Genomic DNA, 16,091 nt, shown 5'->3' on the forward strand with positions numbered 1-16,091 from the left:
ACAAGGGATTAAATGTGAGGGAGCCGAGAAAGGTAAAGTTAATGATGAAGGAAACTCGTTTATGAGGCAAATGGTATATGATTTTGTGAGTTCTTGAATTAAAATTGTATTAAAATAAAAGAACCTTGAAGAACTTTATAGTGAAAATTATGAGTTTTCAGATGTGGTAACTTAGATGAGCATAACTGATCAAAATATGAAGCTAAGTGCGAAATATTTTACAACGATCAGGAAATATTTGTAATCAATTTAAAAGTGAATATAGCCCAAAACTGCATAACCAAAATATCTGGATTCATGTTTTAATTTATTAATACATTAGACCATAGATCTCATCTGCGCAATCCACATACATAATGAATAAAACCCATACATCAGCCACCTATCTAAGTTACCAAATTAACTCCAACTTCCAAAAACCAAGTACGATACGCAAACACAAAAGTAATCACAACTAGAACTACTAAGACTTGGTGCAATGACATGACGTCACAGAACAACAAGATGGACGCCGTAAATAGCCTGAGGGTCTACAATAAAACCCTGACATTGAAGATGTGGAAGCGAGTAAGGGCATTAAACGACGTAGAGCGCTGTCTTGTTTCCACAAGTTCAGTAATATTGCTTTAGAAGGTGATGGTGGGTCCAATGTTGTAGCAGAAACGCCCTTTGAAATACAATATGGAGTTTGAGGTATTTGGTGATTGACAGGGATTGAGAGCTCGATCACTAAGGGTTATGCAGGTTTATTCCGGTATTTCTGTCTAGAATTTGAATTCCAATCATAACTGACGGTATTGATACGTCTTTGTGAAGTTATTATAAACTGGCTTATTGGGTGACTATAATTGGGCGTGTTTGCAATAAAAAGAAAATGAATTCGATTTTCTATGTTAAATGAAAAATATATTTTCGAAACATAGTTAGGAGTAATAGCTGAACTCAAATCTAGAGTTAATTTAAACGACTACTGCCTATCTAGAATAGGTACATTCTCAAATTGCAGTTGCTTAATTCCACTAACACGAAAATAACTAATCGCCCATTTTGAGATTCGTGTATTGCCAATCCAATCGATTTTCACCTAATCACGAAATCCAGAAAACAAACAATAACACGAACGACAAAAATAGAAACCCAATTTATTTTTAACAGTCTTCCATAAGTAACCAAGGACACGAAACAAATATTAATATCTCGACTTAGATCCAAACGATTTATGCACGCATCGGAAAAAAATACCAGAATTGTTTATTGCATTCCGTGACAGCAACGTATCTGATCTCCCCTCCTCTTCACCACCTTTCCTTATCTTTTTCGTGAATCCCTTCTTGTTAATATCTACATTGCCAAATACCAAATTTGCCCTCCCATGTCCATTATACTCAAAATCTATTTAAACAATGGGACTGCCCCAAATATCCCTTAGACCAAAACTTGTTTTATTATTCGGAAACCGTAAATATAAAACGCAGTTGAATCGTAAATCGGGACGATTAAGTGCCGGATCAATTTTCGATCTCCGAAATGAAAATAATTTTACACAGATCCACTGTGTATCGGATTATTCAAATTAACTTCATTATTGATGGATAGTTCACTGCTGTTGCAGAGCGAATGATACTTTTTGTGTGACGTAATTTAATAAAGCTCATTACAGGATTTTTTTCGCCATTTTATTTGCAAGTAACAATTTTCGAAAGTTGTTAATACTGTATTGCCATGGAAATTTCATCTGGTAATAAGACTGGAAGTCGTAATAATGAATTATGATGCTTGCTTTCTTCCCGTTCTTCTTGAAAACAATTAACATTGGTTCTGAGAATAATAGTATGATGTAAAAACCTACAAAGGAAGTATGCAGGGAAAAAAGAGAAAAATTGAGCAATAACAAAAAAAAAAATATTTGCATAGAATAATATAGATTCGGTACATAAAATAAAAAAGCATCATTATTGAGGGCTCTAGTGCGATCTGAAACAAACCAGACAAGCCCAATAAATACGCCTAAGTAATCCCTTGTAATAGAATAGAGAGTCGTGGAAGGATTTGGGGGAGGCCTTTGCCCAGCAGTGGGACACAGTGGGCTAGAGAAAAAAAAAATCCCTTGTAAAATCAATGAAATAATAAGTCAAGAAGATAAAACGAAATACAATCAAGTCCAGTTTATGACTTCAAAACATTTTTACCCCAAATTAAATTTCAAAATACTCCCAAAAAGTTATGCAGTTAATATTTTATTCATCAACAACAAAAGCTAGATTTCGAAAACAAAATTGAATTCGATTATACGCGTTACTGGCAATAACGAAACCGACTGGAAAAATATTAAAAAAAAACTTTTATTTCGTAAATTACCAAAATTTCCAACAATTGAAACTGGTACGTCATCAATTACGTTTATCATCACAACTTTTACAATAGCGGATGAAACATGGGACGAAAAGTCCGTAATTGTAGTCCTATTTATACATTCCATTGAAGAAGCACGGTCAACCAAAACACGAATAGATTCGGACTATCGTTGTCCAATTGAACGTGACTTGGTTGACAGATAGAAACCTGGGACCCTACGGCGACGTTAGCATAATGCTTCGAATTGCGGAAAAGAGATGGCAAGCACGGTGTATAGTGGCGTCCCTTTTCAATAGCACCAACAGTCTTAGTTAAGGAGTTGGTAGTATATGCCTTGGATTCGGAGGAAATAACTTAGAATCTGCTGATCGATTCTGCTGTGATTTTGGAAATGCAGTGAGATAGCCAACTATAGATTTGTAGTTTGATATTATGGCTGGGATTTGATTATAGGTGTTTTGTTTTTTGATTGTTCTAATCTCTCTTGGGTATTATTAATTTGAAAGCATAAAATTCACTCATCAAAGTAAAAGTAAAGTCTTATAAAATAGTACAGCTTATCTCCCTTTTTAAATTTGTTTAATATACATACATATAAGAGACAAGAGTTGTGTCAAGATAACTCTTTATGAGACCATTGCTCTTCACAACAACTTTAGTACACATATACATTAACCTTCATTTGTTTGGTCTGCACCAAATATAACTGCACTCGGTATATAATAGTGCATAACTCTCACACAACGCCATCTAGTCTCAAACCAAGCAAAGCTTGTATTATGGGTACTAGAGAAATGATAAACATACTTATATATTTTGAAATAATTCCATAAAATTGATAAATTACACCCAGACACGGAACAAATGATCCTGCCTATCACAAAAACATTTGTTCCATGTGGGAATTGAACCTGCGACCACCATTATAGCAGTCAAGGTCACTAACCACTACACCAACAGACCAGCCAGCAAGTACATATCTAAAAGCAGGTGCAAAGCTTAGTTTTTACAGGTATTAACGAAAATGTTTCAGGTTTAATGGTTGTTTTGGACGACCTGCGTCAAGTAAGGGATTACCTTATGACAGGTTGTCAACCCACCGTCGTAACATAATCCTTGTTCCGTTTACGGACATAGATTTTTAATCCCATTGCTATCTAACTGATGTTAATGTAATTAACAAAAATGTTTTTGTCTTTTATTTCGATTCAGTCGGATGAATGTTTTTGGGTTGAGCTGATTAATTTTTTGAGTAATCCATTACTTTATGATCAAGATAAATAGACTTTGAAGCCTGATATTTTTTCCAATGCTGAAAAAATGTTCTGATTTTAGGATATAGGCCTACCTTACCTTTTTCCTTTCCGTCCGATTAATTGCATGTAATATATTTATAGCTCATTCCATCCATGGTTACTAATATCCATCGCTAAAAACTGTGATCTTGCAGTACTTCTTGAGTATGCCACCTTCTTTCAAGAGCAACTAGCGTCTGCTGGCCAGATGGAAGAAAGAATAAAAAAAGATTTAACAAAAAAAACACGATTTTGTCTTAAAAATCAAATTAATATTCGATTAAATCAAAATTTAATATTCAAACGATTCAAATATAATAAAACGAAGCGATCAATCAAATCCCAAACGGTCGAAAATCAAGTATAAGACAAATCGATCCTTCATACATAATCGATATAATACCCAAAATTCTATCATTCACGCCAATATCTTAATTCTTGCACAATGGAAGGACGAACAAAAGCTTTCGATGTGAAATATCGTCGATGCCTATTGTCCGATTATTTGATATATCGACTTCTATCTGAGTCGCGGGTTCTGTAGACACCAGTTTTACATAGAATGAATTATAGTCACCGTTCATAGCCTTCCTTTCTGTATCTTGATCGATAAGTAACTCTAATGATCCTTTTTGACCTTTATCGATACTTCGTTTGATTGATAGTTTTGTCGATTTGATTATAGTGTTAGGTTTATAAATAGGTTTTGTTACGCTCCTGTTATCGATTCCTGATGCTCTGTTTAATGAGTTTGTGGCATCGGGTTTTCATTGAAACTTGATAACGATCCAAGTAGAATGAATATGATGGTCAAGAACGAATCGAATTCGCGATTCTGGCAGTTCTGTAGAATTATTTATTTAATAACAGTTTACTCAAGCGTATGACAGCTTCAGCTTATAATTATGGACTCCAGTTGAGTCCAAAACTAGTTGGCCGATAACAGGGTGTGAGTAAATCGTTATAAAATAAATAATTACGAATTCGCGTTACGAAAGGTTCCGTAGAGATTAGCTAACCTAGCTTTACCTTGACTTCATGTCAGGGGATACAGCAGGACAGACAGCCAAATCGTATTCGGTTAAGGTTCTTGGTCTTAAGTTAAGGAACAAAAAAATGTATTATAATATCATTTTAAAGAAAAAAATATTATTCAAATTCTGGAATCCAGTTTAAAATACTCAGAAGACAGTTCGCTTGATGATGATAAGTAAATAACCATTGAGGCCGAATTCAGAAACAAATACTTTTTCACATAAAGCCTTCCCGTTTTTCAACGTTGATCCGTTAAACTGTGCCGGCATCGTTTGTGAAATTGCGAGGAAGATTGTAAGGGTGTTCTACGAAAATATTTTTAGTCTGTCAGATTAATTCTGGGCTTAATTTTATATTTATTTTATTTGGTGAATGTTGGGGACAACAATTTATTGTTGACGGACGTTACTTCTGTGACTTTATTTGTTTTATAGTAATGCAGTCAATTTGCTCTTTCAGTTATTAAATTAAATTATTGATATTAAAATATGGGGATGAATACCCTTTATCACAATACGAAGATATCATAATTTCTAGTTGCAGACACGGCGAATCGCGACTCCGACGCGTCGTTACATATTATTACTTAAAGTGCCTATTTTGAGGAAAAAAAATTGATGAATTTGGGAAAGGCCTTCACCCCACAATGGCACACTGAGCTAAATGAAATAATATAATATGTTATTTAAGCTGAATGGGATTACTATGTTTTCATACATCCAAGCTTTTTATTATTTAGGTTCTCAATCGTGATAAACGAACGATAGCGCCATATGTTTATTAGAAGTATATTGGCAAGAAACAAAATTATATGTATTATCAAAAAAAAAACTCGAATATCAGAATTTATTAAGGAATGTGGAATGTTTGGAAGTTCTACAACTGCTTGTGTATATTAAGTTACGTAGGAATTCGCTCTACATAGGGATTTCATTCCAAGGTCCCGCTAATAATACTTAATAACTTGGGTTTTTTGTATTCTTAGGCTGAAGGAAACCCTAAAATTGTTAAGGTTCGGGTATAACATTTTAAGCATAATTTTATATTTGTTTTCTATTTCTTTTTTGCAAAGTTTTTCGTGTTATTAGAAGAGGGTCTGAAGAAATTGGTGTAATGAAACTTTTAGACCTATTTCAGAATGTATGCTACGTTTGGCAATTTCTATGGAGTCTGAACAAGGCACTTTCAGAAGATAGGTTATTACACTTCTGAATTCCAACCTCACTAAGGGATCTTGCTTGTGTTCATCTAAATTATATAGGTAAATACTATTTGTCAGATGGATAGCCGTTTCTGAAAATAGTATCTATGTTTGGGCAGTCAGAAAGTTATAACTTACAGTCAGAAGTTAGGTTATAATAATTCTGGCAATAAGACTTAATAATTTGGATCCAGTAGTTATCAATATAATTAGTGTAGATCAGATAGTCAATCAGGTCATTTAAATAGACGGTACGCAACTAAAAGAAATCTAGGAAGAAATTGATGAAAATAATTATAATTATACCAGCATGCAACAATATACGGCCCATTGCTGGGCGCAGGCCTCTCCAATTATTCACCATGCTTGTTCACTACATGTTTGGGATTTCAGATTCCAATATTTGAAATCCAATTTTCCTCACGATGTTTTCCTTCACCATAATTTAGTCTGTGGTGTCTTAGAATAATTTAGAAAGTCCATACGACTTTAAAAAAATCACATCGCTACTTTGCCCGCGTTGGGATCGAACCAGCACCTCGTCTAAACAAATCCATGCATAGAACCGCAACGTGATTTAAACATAAAGTCGATCTAAAAGTCTGTAATCTTTCACAAAGATCCAAAAATAACGGAGAAAGAAAGGTTACAAAAAGCCCGTCGATTCTATTAACTCTTGATGTTGATACATTTTTTATTCGAAACATATTTCTCGTTCTTTCCTTGTGTGCCTCTGAAGTGTTTTATTTATCTCGTAATCTTCGATTTCGTATTGGAGTATTATAACGCTGTTCCTACATTCGCAGTCACGAACTCTTTCATAATGTTATGATACCTACTTAAGTGTGTCTGATTTTGTTTTTGCTGGTTATTTTTTTGTGACTGCTTGAATATTTAGATTAAAGATATTTTTTTTTTGTAATATTGACTTCATGATTTTGTACCTTAATGATTTTGCACATCAATGATGTTTGTCTCTGTTATGAGAAAAAACTATTGGCCGTGATTTGGAACGTAGCCACTTTGTACAAATATTTGTATCTTTTTATCACTCTTATCTAGCAATAAAGTGATTGATTTTATTAAACGTCTGTAATAGCCAATCGAAAAAGCATTAAATTTTTTGACAAATCTATTTTCTAATTTATATTTACCTAAATCATTTTTGCATTTTTCAAACTAATTGATCTTCAAAGTCAAATCTACCGTGAACTCGTAAAAACCAAACAAGTTTGAAAGCAAACCGAATTTTAAATTTTCTGCCGATATAATCTCGTAATGCCAGAGACGGCAGGATTGTAAAGATATTAAGTCCACATTTCAACTGAGATTTAATTAAATACATAAATCATTCGTTGGCCTCTGAATTACAGTACAAAATCACTTTCCAATATATTTTAAAATACGGAGCAGATTGTAGAAAGTGATGACCGTGAAAAAAGTATTATGAACTTGGCAAGGTCCCCTTCGATATATACGCCAGACATACACAATACATGATGGCAGTTGTTACTGAAGAGTGCTTATAATCTTCCAGTTTTAGGAACGTCATAGTAGCGTAGTTTGTTGGTATTTCCTTAAGAGGCAACATTGAATCAGAACGAAGTCCCTATGATTACTATCGCTACCCAACATATTTTGCTTCGGTATCCACTGTTGGACCCGGTTGTTCTCTTTGATTAAAAGAAAACGATTCACGCACTACTTGTGTTACTTACACATCTTTTAGAGTCGTCTTTTTAAATCTGACACCAGTTTCAGACTATAGGAGAGACCTTTTGTGTTGCCCATGTAACAAACAGTAGGTCAGACCGACAACCTTTCCTTGTAAAACTATGGAACTTAGTTGCGTCTGGTTAGACTGGAACCGGACCTCAATTTAATTGTAAAAAAATTTGGCTGATAATTATTTATTGGTTTGCTTTGGCTTCCAGAAAATTCCGAGCTAAGCTGATTTATCCTTAAGGTTAAGAGATATATCTAAGGCTAACAAGGACTTCTAAAATTTACGGAGATGGAACTCGGCAGTCTTGACCTACCATGCCGTCACCGGGGTAAGCATCAAGCGTTATTATATTTTTAAAGACAGAATAAAAGCTGACCTCTTAAAATTTTCAACTGCCTCAAAAACCCAGCTCTCAGTATTAATGAGTACGAAGCCTTAGGCTGTTCAACGTGGACATTTTGTCCGGTCAAGCGGTCGTGGATGAATTTGTGAATTTTTCTTCAATGTTATAATGCCTTTTGATTTTGAGTTCTTTGTATATGATATAGCAGTTCGCTATAACTAAGCACTCCAGAAGTTTTTAAGCAGAGCGTGGTAACGTGTGCATGATGAATTGCGCCGTACAGGAAAACTGCAGGAGGCCTACCGCCTCTTCATCTAAGTAGGTAGGTCATAGGTGTCCATGAGGATGACTCCGCCTTAAAACGCCGTAGACTGGTAAATCATCTGCTAGAGGCCCATATATCAACAAGATTGCAATTAAGCATATGACAGTTACACAGCAACCACATAGGAAATTGATATATTATGTAATTCAGATAATATATTAAATCGTCGTTTTACTGAAAGTACCTAGTAATTGCTCCTTACAAAATTATGAGTACTCATTAAGGTAACCAATTTTCTTTATCGTGGTTTGAATCTTCCAAATCTTCGTTCGAAGAACATTCAAGAAAATCAAACAAACGTCGAATCATATTCCAGTATACCCCTTTATTTTAATAGGCTTCTAGACCGATGGATATGCAAAGCCTTTACCTTTATGCTAAAGAAAAGTAGGCTTTTTACTTTCAAATTTAACGGTTATTTTAGGCAATACATTGGGTTATATTTATTCTAAATACATATTTCTAGGCCCTAGGTTTTCTGGACTCGAGTGAAATGTGTACCTAAATTTTAATTCTAGATCTTTTTATTGAACGGCATAAACTGTCACCTGTGATTTTTTGCTAGCATAGTATCTTTATTGAATTTCCATCTTTAGAACAAAAATGTATTTAAATTGATGTGGTTTGACCATGAAAGCATTAAGATGAATCCACATATTAATAAGTCCATCGTATCATTTGTTGTTCCTATCATCGTCACAGTTTGTCGCTGTGCCAGAGTTTTCGGCTTCCGTAGCTGCCTAGTTTTCGGCGATTAATGCTTTTACACACATTTACAGACAGATGTACTTACGAGGTATGGTTTTACAAATGTTTACAATCTGAAATAATCATGTATACTGGTATCAGCTTACCACTTTATAAAAATGGCTAACCACCACTTTATCGACAAATTCCGATAAAGGTTTACCTCATAACATATTAAACAACTAAAGAGAAATGCACAAAAGAAATAATGTATTTCCCAGAAAAATTGTTGCCGCTAACAATCAAAGTATCGTTTACAGTAATTTATTTTCAAATAACATTTTTACATTTGTAACAATAGTTTTAGTCATTAGGTTCTAATAACATTCCCAGAAATCACAAAAATACTGTATTTGATACACGAAAAACTGTAATTAGTTTTGAATTATTCCAACTATTTTAAACTACTTGAACGCTGCTAAATTAAACTTGAAATTGAATGTTGAAAGTCGAATATTAAATCTTTTCGGCGAAGTTGAGTCAAGCGCTAAATGTTTAAAGCATGTTATTGTCATTAGTGGGGGCATTTGAAACCTAAAGGCCCGTTAGGCAAGTGAGATTTTTACAACCATTCACTATGAGCAAATCCTTTTTTTATTCTTGTTTCGCAATAACCAACCCCTGACGATTTAGACCTCCAGAACTTATTGTATTTTCTTTTATTTTACAGATAATGTTATATTTATAGATATAAAGTATATTTACATGTATCTTCAAATTATTGGTTTCAAAATTCAATCTATCTGAAAAAAAAAGTTATTGCTATACATTTTAGGGCATGTTACTTTTATCGAAACATTTAGCTGACGAGTCAAAATGACATTCCTTTTTTTCGTCTTCTAGTCTAACGCGATGTACTTTTGTCTAAGCCTTCAGCACCAATGGCTGATTATTGTTAAATATAAAATAGATAATTTAGGACTCAAATAAATAGCCGTGAAATATAGAAAGATAATGTTTTATTGATTTCTTCTGTAGTTTATGTTCTGCACAACCTGCAGTTTTATAGTTCAGAAAAGACATCATGAAATCGAAATAATTCTCATTTTTCCGTGAACTAGTTTAGCTTTGTTTTCAAGAAGACATTTTCAAATAACTTTCCCGGGCATTAACGTTTCTCTTTTAAAAATACGAGTTTCATATTGGTCTATTGCTTTTGTAAATTGTATTTCGAATAGAAATGGATAAAATGTGACTACTTTTTCTCTTACCAAAACATTTACAGAGAACATTGAGTATCTTGAAACGTATTGAAAAAGGCATAAATGTATTCGCCAAAAATCTACATTCGTGATTCTTACTTATTCCGATAAGTAATATAATATTCAGTGAATTTAAGAGGGGTTTGGTGTCCAGATTACCTGGACCTACACTAGTTTGTGGCTTAATCGCGTCTAGGGATCAAGTTGCGTTTGTCGATGTGAGTATTCGATATATGCTAGTGGAATTCTGCTGGGAGATCATCGAGTTGCCACCCTTGATGTCGTTTTGTATTAGTTCACCCCACTGTGATATAAGGGCTGAGTACGGGATTTTTTTTATTTATCGAGACGGTGAACTGAGTTCTCATTACGGTGAACAAATATAAAGCGTGCACTTACACGAGTCATTACATACCACTTTAGACTTTGGTTAAATGTTCTTTTTTGCACGAATAGTGGAACTTTTACACATTTTCATGAACGAATGGAAATTGACATTGATTAGAAAATTGATGAAATAAATGACATAAGAGTCAGAAATGGTTAACGGCCATCAACATCTTAATAACGAATTAATGTGTGACAAAGAATTTGTTAGTCAGTTTTGGTGATATTTTTGCTCACAAGCCGTTATCTTTCTGCTCATCAGTCTAGCCTTTTCAGAATTATGTTGGGGTCAGCTTCTAGTTAAATCAGATGCAGCTAATTACCAGTATTTTAGGAGTGAACTGTGTATTTGACCTCCTCAAACTAGTTTCCTGGGCAAAACGATACCCCTAAGAAAGACTTGTTTTCACATATTATAGCTTCTAACTACCCGTAAATTGATTAACTATTTCATATTTGTTAAAAAAAATAACCTAATACAATTTCTCTTCTGCCAAAATTTTGGATGCAATCCAAATTTCCGTCCAACCCCAAACTCCCTAAAATAATCTCGGTACTTCCCCATCTCGCACTTGACCGGTTTTATTATAACTATCAAGTTACGTCATACGTCATAGCCATCCGGTGGCAGATAAAGCAAACCAACCATAAATTGTAATGGTTTCCCATTCCATTTATCAGCGTGATCGTTATTGAATCCTGATCTGTTGTTGACTAGGATTCTTGTTACTGTTTGATGTCTGTTTTCCATTTCGAAAGGCTGAGATTCTATTCATTTGTTAGATAATAATTATGTTTTTTTTTTAATTTTGAAGGACATGAGACTCAACCTAAGTTCATATTGCATTCATATTCATATGCAAATCGAAAATCACGAGAACGTAAACTGGATAAAATTTAATATCGTACATGTTAATCTAACTTTCACGTTTTGTAATATTAACAGGATTTTTCGACTGATCGGATTGTACAGGTCTCTATGTCAAACTCACTGTGTAAGAGGTATCGCGAGTTTGAACCCCGCTTAAGACAAGTATGTGTGTGTTTTACGAATGCTTGACTTGAATTTAAGTCTTTTCAACAAGTGACTTTTTTCTGAAATCTGAAATGAAAATAAAGTATTAGTAACAGATTGCTTGCTTGGCAATATGTTTTCATCATTGAAAACTAAACCACTTATAACTGTCGCCTTTAGATATTGCAGTTTAAGTTTATGACAAACCTGTGAGTTGTGAAATCCATTTAAGCCGCTTAATTTAAGCAGCTTTTTTTGCAATGCGATGTACGTGCTTGGAGTGAAATCTTACACATTGGCATCTTGGGGTTAGGTTTTTACTTCTTTCACCAATCCCACCGACAAATCACCCGTCTATTCTCCCCTTTAATCCACACCGCATAGTCAGACGCATCGGGGGTCTTACAAGGACGAAACGCGTTAGCAATACGATACAAGCTGTTTTATCTTGAAATATAAGTCGAGGAAACGATCTATCTATCACAGACGATATAAATCGTGCTCGTCATATTTTGGGGGAGAAATATTGCCCAGAAAATCTAGACGAAAAACTTAATTTAGGAACATATTTTTGATGTGAAATATAGGGTTTTGTTACTTGTTATTCAGGGAGTTTTGATAAAGGAGGCAGGCTTATCAATTCTTCCTTAAGATGGGAAATAAATAAACCGCAGATCAATATTTGTAAGAAAAGTCTAAGCTTTTGAAATTTGAGTGCTTCTTTGGAAAAAGTGGAGGGGGTAAGTAAGTTGAAAAGCCAAACCTCTTTTCTAACAAGTTTAGATAAGAATAGAAATGAAAGGGAGTAGGAAGTTTATGAGTAGTAAGTAGGTCCCGTTCAACGTATATTTTTTACTACCCAGGGTACATTTTAGTGCCGCTTGCTTGTACAAAAATATGACATAAATTTTTCGAAACACTAACACGTATATCTTTTAATATTTTCGCTCAAATAAGACTGTATCTTAAAGAAATATTACATTAAAAATATCTTAACTAAGCCATTCCATTATTAAATTCTTTTAGACATTTCTCGTGATACATAATCTAGTTTTTAAATTATTTTTTGTCTATGATAAATAGTGTACAGAAAAATATTTCTTATGAAGGAGGCTCTTAAAACGCCTAACAGATGAAACAAAATTATTTCTCAGCTAAAATGAAACAAAATATTCAACAATAAAAAAAGGTTCAAGAAATATATTTAGTACTTATTTGTCAAAAGCGGTACTTTATAAGGTCTTAATATATACTTAGAAAAATATTAATGTAACAAATGTAACGTAGAGGCTATTATGAAAATAGACGGGTTGTTTTTTTAGGTCATTTAATTTTTTATTACTTCTTCGTTTGTTCCTTGTATAATTTATTGTTGTAGCGTCAATAGAATTATCGCCGATATCTATCTGTTAAACTCTCAACTATCTAACTCCCACATTTCATAAAATACAGCCTGTTGATAGGCAAACAAACGGCAAACAGAAAGACAGCTGAGCTTTAGTCACTGGGTTCCATTTCTGCCCTTTGCTTTGGGAACGAAACTATAAAAACGAGGTAGGTTTTCACCGTCTCCATAGTTATAGAACAGCAAAGACTGGTAAAAACTCCATGAACGAATAGCCCCGAATAAATAAACTTATTATACATAGTAAGTAATGATTAATGTTCGTTCGACTGTTTATGAAAAGGTCTTTACCCTGTAGGACTATTTACGATGTATTTGACCCTTAGACCTAACCGCAATACGGGTTTGGTTAACGCTTGATAACTAAAGGGTTTTGCACTATTATTTATCATCTGAAGTTTCTTTTGATTTTGTAAAAGTTTTTGCTTTGAAATTCGATTGGTAAAAACATTAAGACAAAAAATGATCAGTAATTAATTTAAATTACATTTTTATACGGCCTATATTTTTATTTTATTTATATTAATAAACTAGCTTTTCGATCGCGTTTCCAAGAGCAGTCTTCAAAATGTTCTTTCTCAAGGTCAACTCTATCTCTGTACCAAATTTCATTAAAATCGGTTCAGTGGTTTAGACGTGAAAGCGTAACAGACAGACAGAGTTACTTTCGCATTTATAATATTAGTAGGGATCCAAAGTATGGGTAGAGTTTGCTACTCACGCTTTTATTATAAATGGAAAGGACATTGTATTTTTACCTAAGTCCGCCCAAAAGAGTAGATCAATAAATAACGGTGAAATTTAGATTACACTTTAAATTAACACATAAGCTAAATGCAATTTATCCGACTCCGCTGAAGACGGGTAATGTTTTTGCAGCTATAACCGACATCTAAGCGAGCAACAGCCACTGGGATGAATAAATTAAAGTAACCTGTGCCTTGACTGACAACCATCGGGAAAAACAAGAAAAATCCTCAAAAAAGTTTCTTTTAACCTACAAATTGTACCTATTTCTACCTTTTATTTAAAAAAAAACCAGTTGCAAAGTTTCACAAATGCTCCACTACTAAGCACTATTATCCTCTATTTTTAGAATTTATTTTATTTTACTTTCAGAAAATAAACATACATTCCAACGCCGCAATTTTAATCAATTATGTTTCATGAGATTGTAAATATCTGCTAGTACAAGGATTTTGCTACTAAACAAACTATAACCGTACATCTAAAGGAATATGAGCCAAAACCTAATTCGAAAGTCCATCTGCGGTAAACTGTCTGGAAAAAACAGCCTTAAAAATATTTAGAGAACGTGCATTTTTATATGTACAGATATAACATTATTTTGTTTATATGAATTGTATTTTTACACGATTCAGTATAAATGGTAAGGTAACAGCACAAGTAGGCGATCAAAATTGTTTTTTTTTTTAACAATATGGACAACATCACATACATTGTTCTGAACCCAAAATAAATTGCTGAAGCACTTGTGTTATGGAATTCAGATACAACGAAGGTACCACAAACACCCAGACCCGAGACAATGTAGAAAATGTGAATTTTTACATTGACCCGACCGGGGATCGAACCCGGGACCTCAGAGCTAGCAACACCTTGAAACCGGTGCGTACGCCACTCGACCACGGAGATCGTCGGATATTCAATACCTATGAATGAATTTCGCGTCAGAACAGTGTCACGTCGAAATGATTCCAAAGTATGTAAACCGAAGTACTGACCAGCCCCAAACAAAAAACAATTCGTTTCTAATGAATTACTGCTTCTGCTGTTGAGTGTACAAAATGGCGTCGTTCTTTCTTAAACATGTTATCTGAGACGGCAACTATTTTGGGTACACAGCTGGTATTACTACTAAACCCAATTAAACGAAAACGAATAAAAAATCGCTTTTATTTCAAAACGACCTAAATTATAAAGGTCATGAAAAAGTCTGTTTTATTTAGAAGACATTACTAGACTACATAAAAAAGTAAGAGAAAGGAAAACCGATTTTAAGATGATTTATGAAAAAGTTAAGTTAGGGAAATATCTATCTGATCCGTAGTTAGTATCTCATTCTGACTCGAGATTTGCAATTCAGCTTTTTAACAGATTTCGAAAAGCAGGTTCTAAGTTCGTTTTTTTTACTATATTTGTTACCTCAGAACCTGGATGAACCGATTTTTATTTTTATTTCATTTATTAGGAAGTACCTGTCATTTGGTCCAGTACTAATCGAGCAACACTTTATAAGGTCGATCCGTGGATAGGTGACCACCTATCGAACGAGCTCCATCTCGTTTCACAGGCACGTTAAAATGTGGGTCCCGCGGTTGTTTATACATTTTTGACAGTCAACCAGTCGTACTAAGTGGTATCTCTTCTTCGTCTTGCCCAAGTACTTACAGATAAACTCTAATATAGTTAGCTACATCAGGTTACAATGGATACCGACTCCAACATATTTGGTTGGGTGAAGCGGTGGTTAAAATATTGCACGTTATACATTTACCATACTCTTTTATCAAAACGATCTCATTCCATTTCGACCCAAAAATGAAGTTGTTATATCGGAACCTCATACTAAAATCTTTTAGTTCGCAATCAAGATTTTCCCTTCAAAAAGCCCGGCAGCAGTTCATACAAAGGCGTCATACAGTCGGTACATCATCACGTATACGTCGAGTATGAACAAAAACAAGTGAACGCGAATCGGGACACTTTGCTAGATGTTGGGTCCTTCATTTTGTATGCGTTTTGTGAAGGTTTTTTTGTAAAGTGTGTACGTTTGACGGTAGAAGGCAGTTTGTAGAGTTCTAGCAGTTTAGACGGTTAAAGATTTGGTGTAAACTTCGATGAATGATGAAGGTGAAAGTAGAAGCGATAGACTGGCAGAGTTTTATCTTTTTTGATGATTTTGCCGCCTATTTTAAAATATACTACTATTAAAGGGGTATTTAAGAAAAGGTTAAGTTTTTTTGTTATTCATCCAGTTTTATACTGCAATATTAAAATTATGACCTAAGTCCGTTTGTACGGTTCAAGTGGA

General features: G+C 34.1%; 1 protein-coding gene across 11 annotated transcripts in view; it reads left to right on the forward strand.

The window, feature by feature from the left end:
* The window catches only part of LOC113507610, a 411,058-nt gene that overhangs the window by 141,655 nt on the left and 253,312 nt on the right, over positions 1–16,091 (forward strand). The window contains exon 5 of one of the 11 annotated variants that reach the window (XM_026890478.1): positions 7,821–13,533. The exons of the other annotated variants lie outside the window; for them this stretch is intronic. Within the exon in view, the coding sequence (XP_026746279.1) occupies positions 7,821–7,840 (20 nt within the window). The 3' untranslated portion in view covers positions 7,841–13,533. Of the gene's footprint in view, positions 1–7,820; positions 13,534–16,091 lie in introns of those variants that run through there. 11 annotated transcript variants of the gene reach the window in all.

Source organism: Trichoplusia ni, unplaced genomic scaffold (assembly GCF_003590095.1).
Source record: "Trichoplusia ni isolate ovarian cell line Hi5 unplaced genomic scaffold, tn1 tig00002967, whole genome shotgun sequence".
In the NCBI taxonomy this organism is placed as follows: domain Eukaryota; kingdom Metazoa; phylum Arthropoda; class Insecta; order Lepidoptera; family Noctuidae; genus Trichoplusia; species Trichoplusia ni.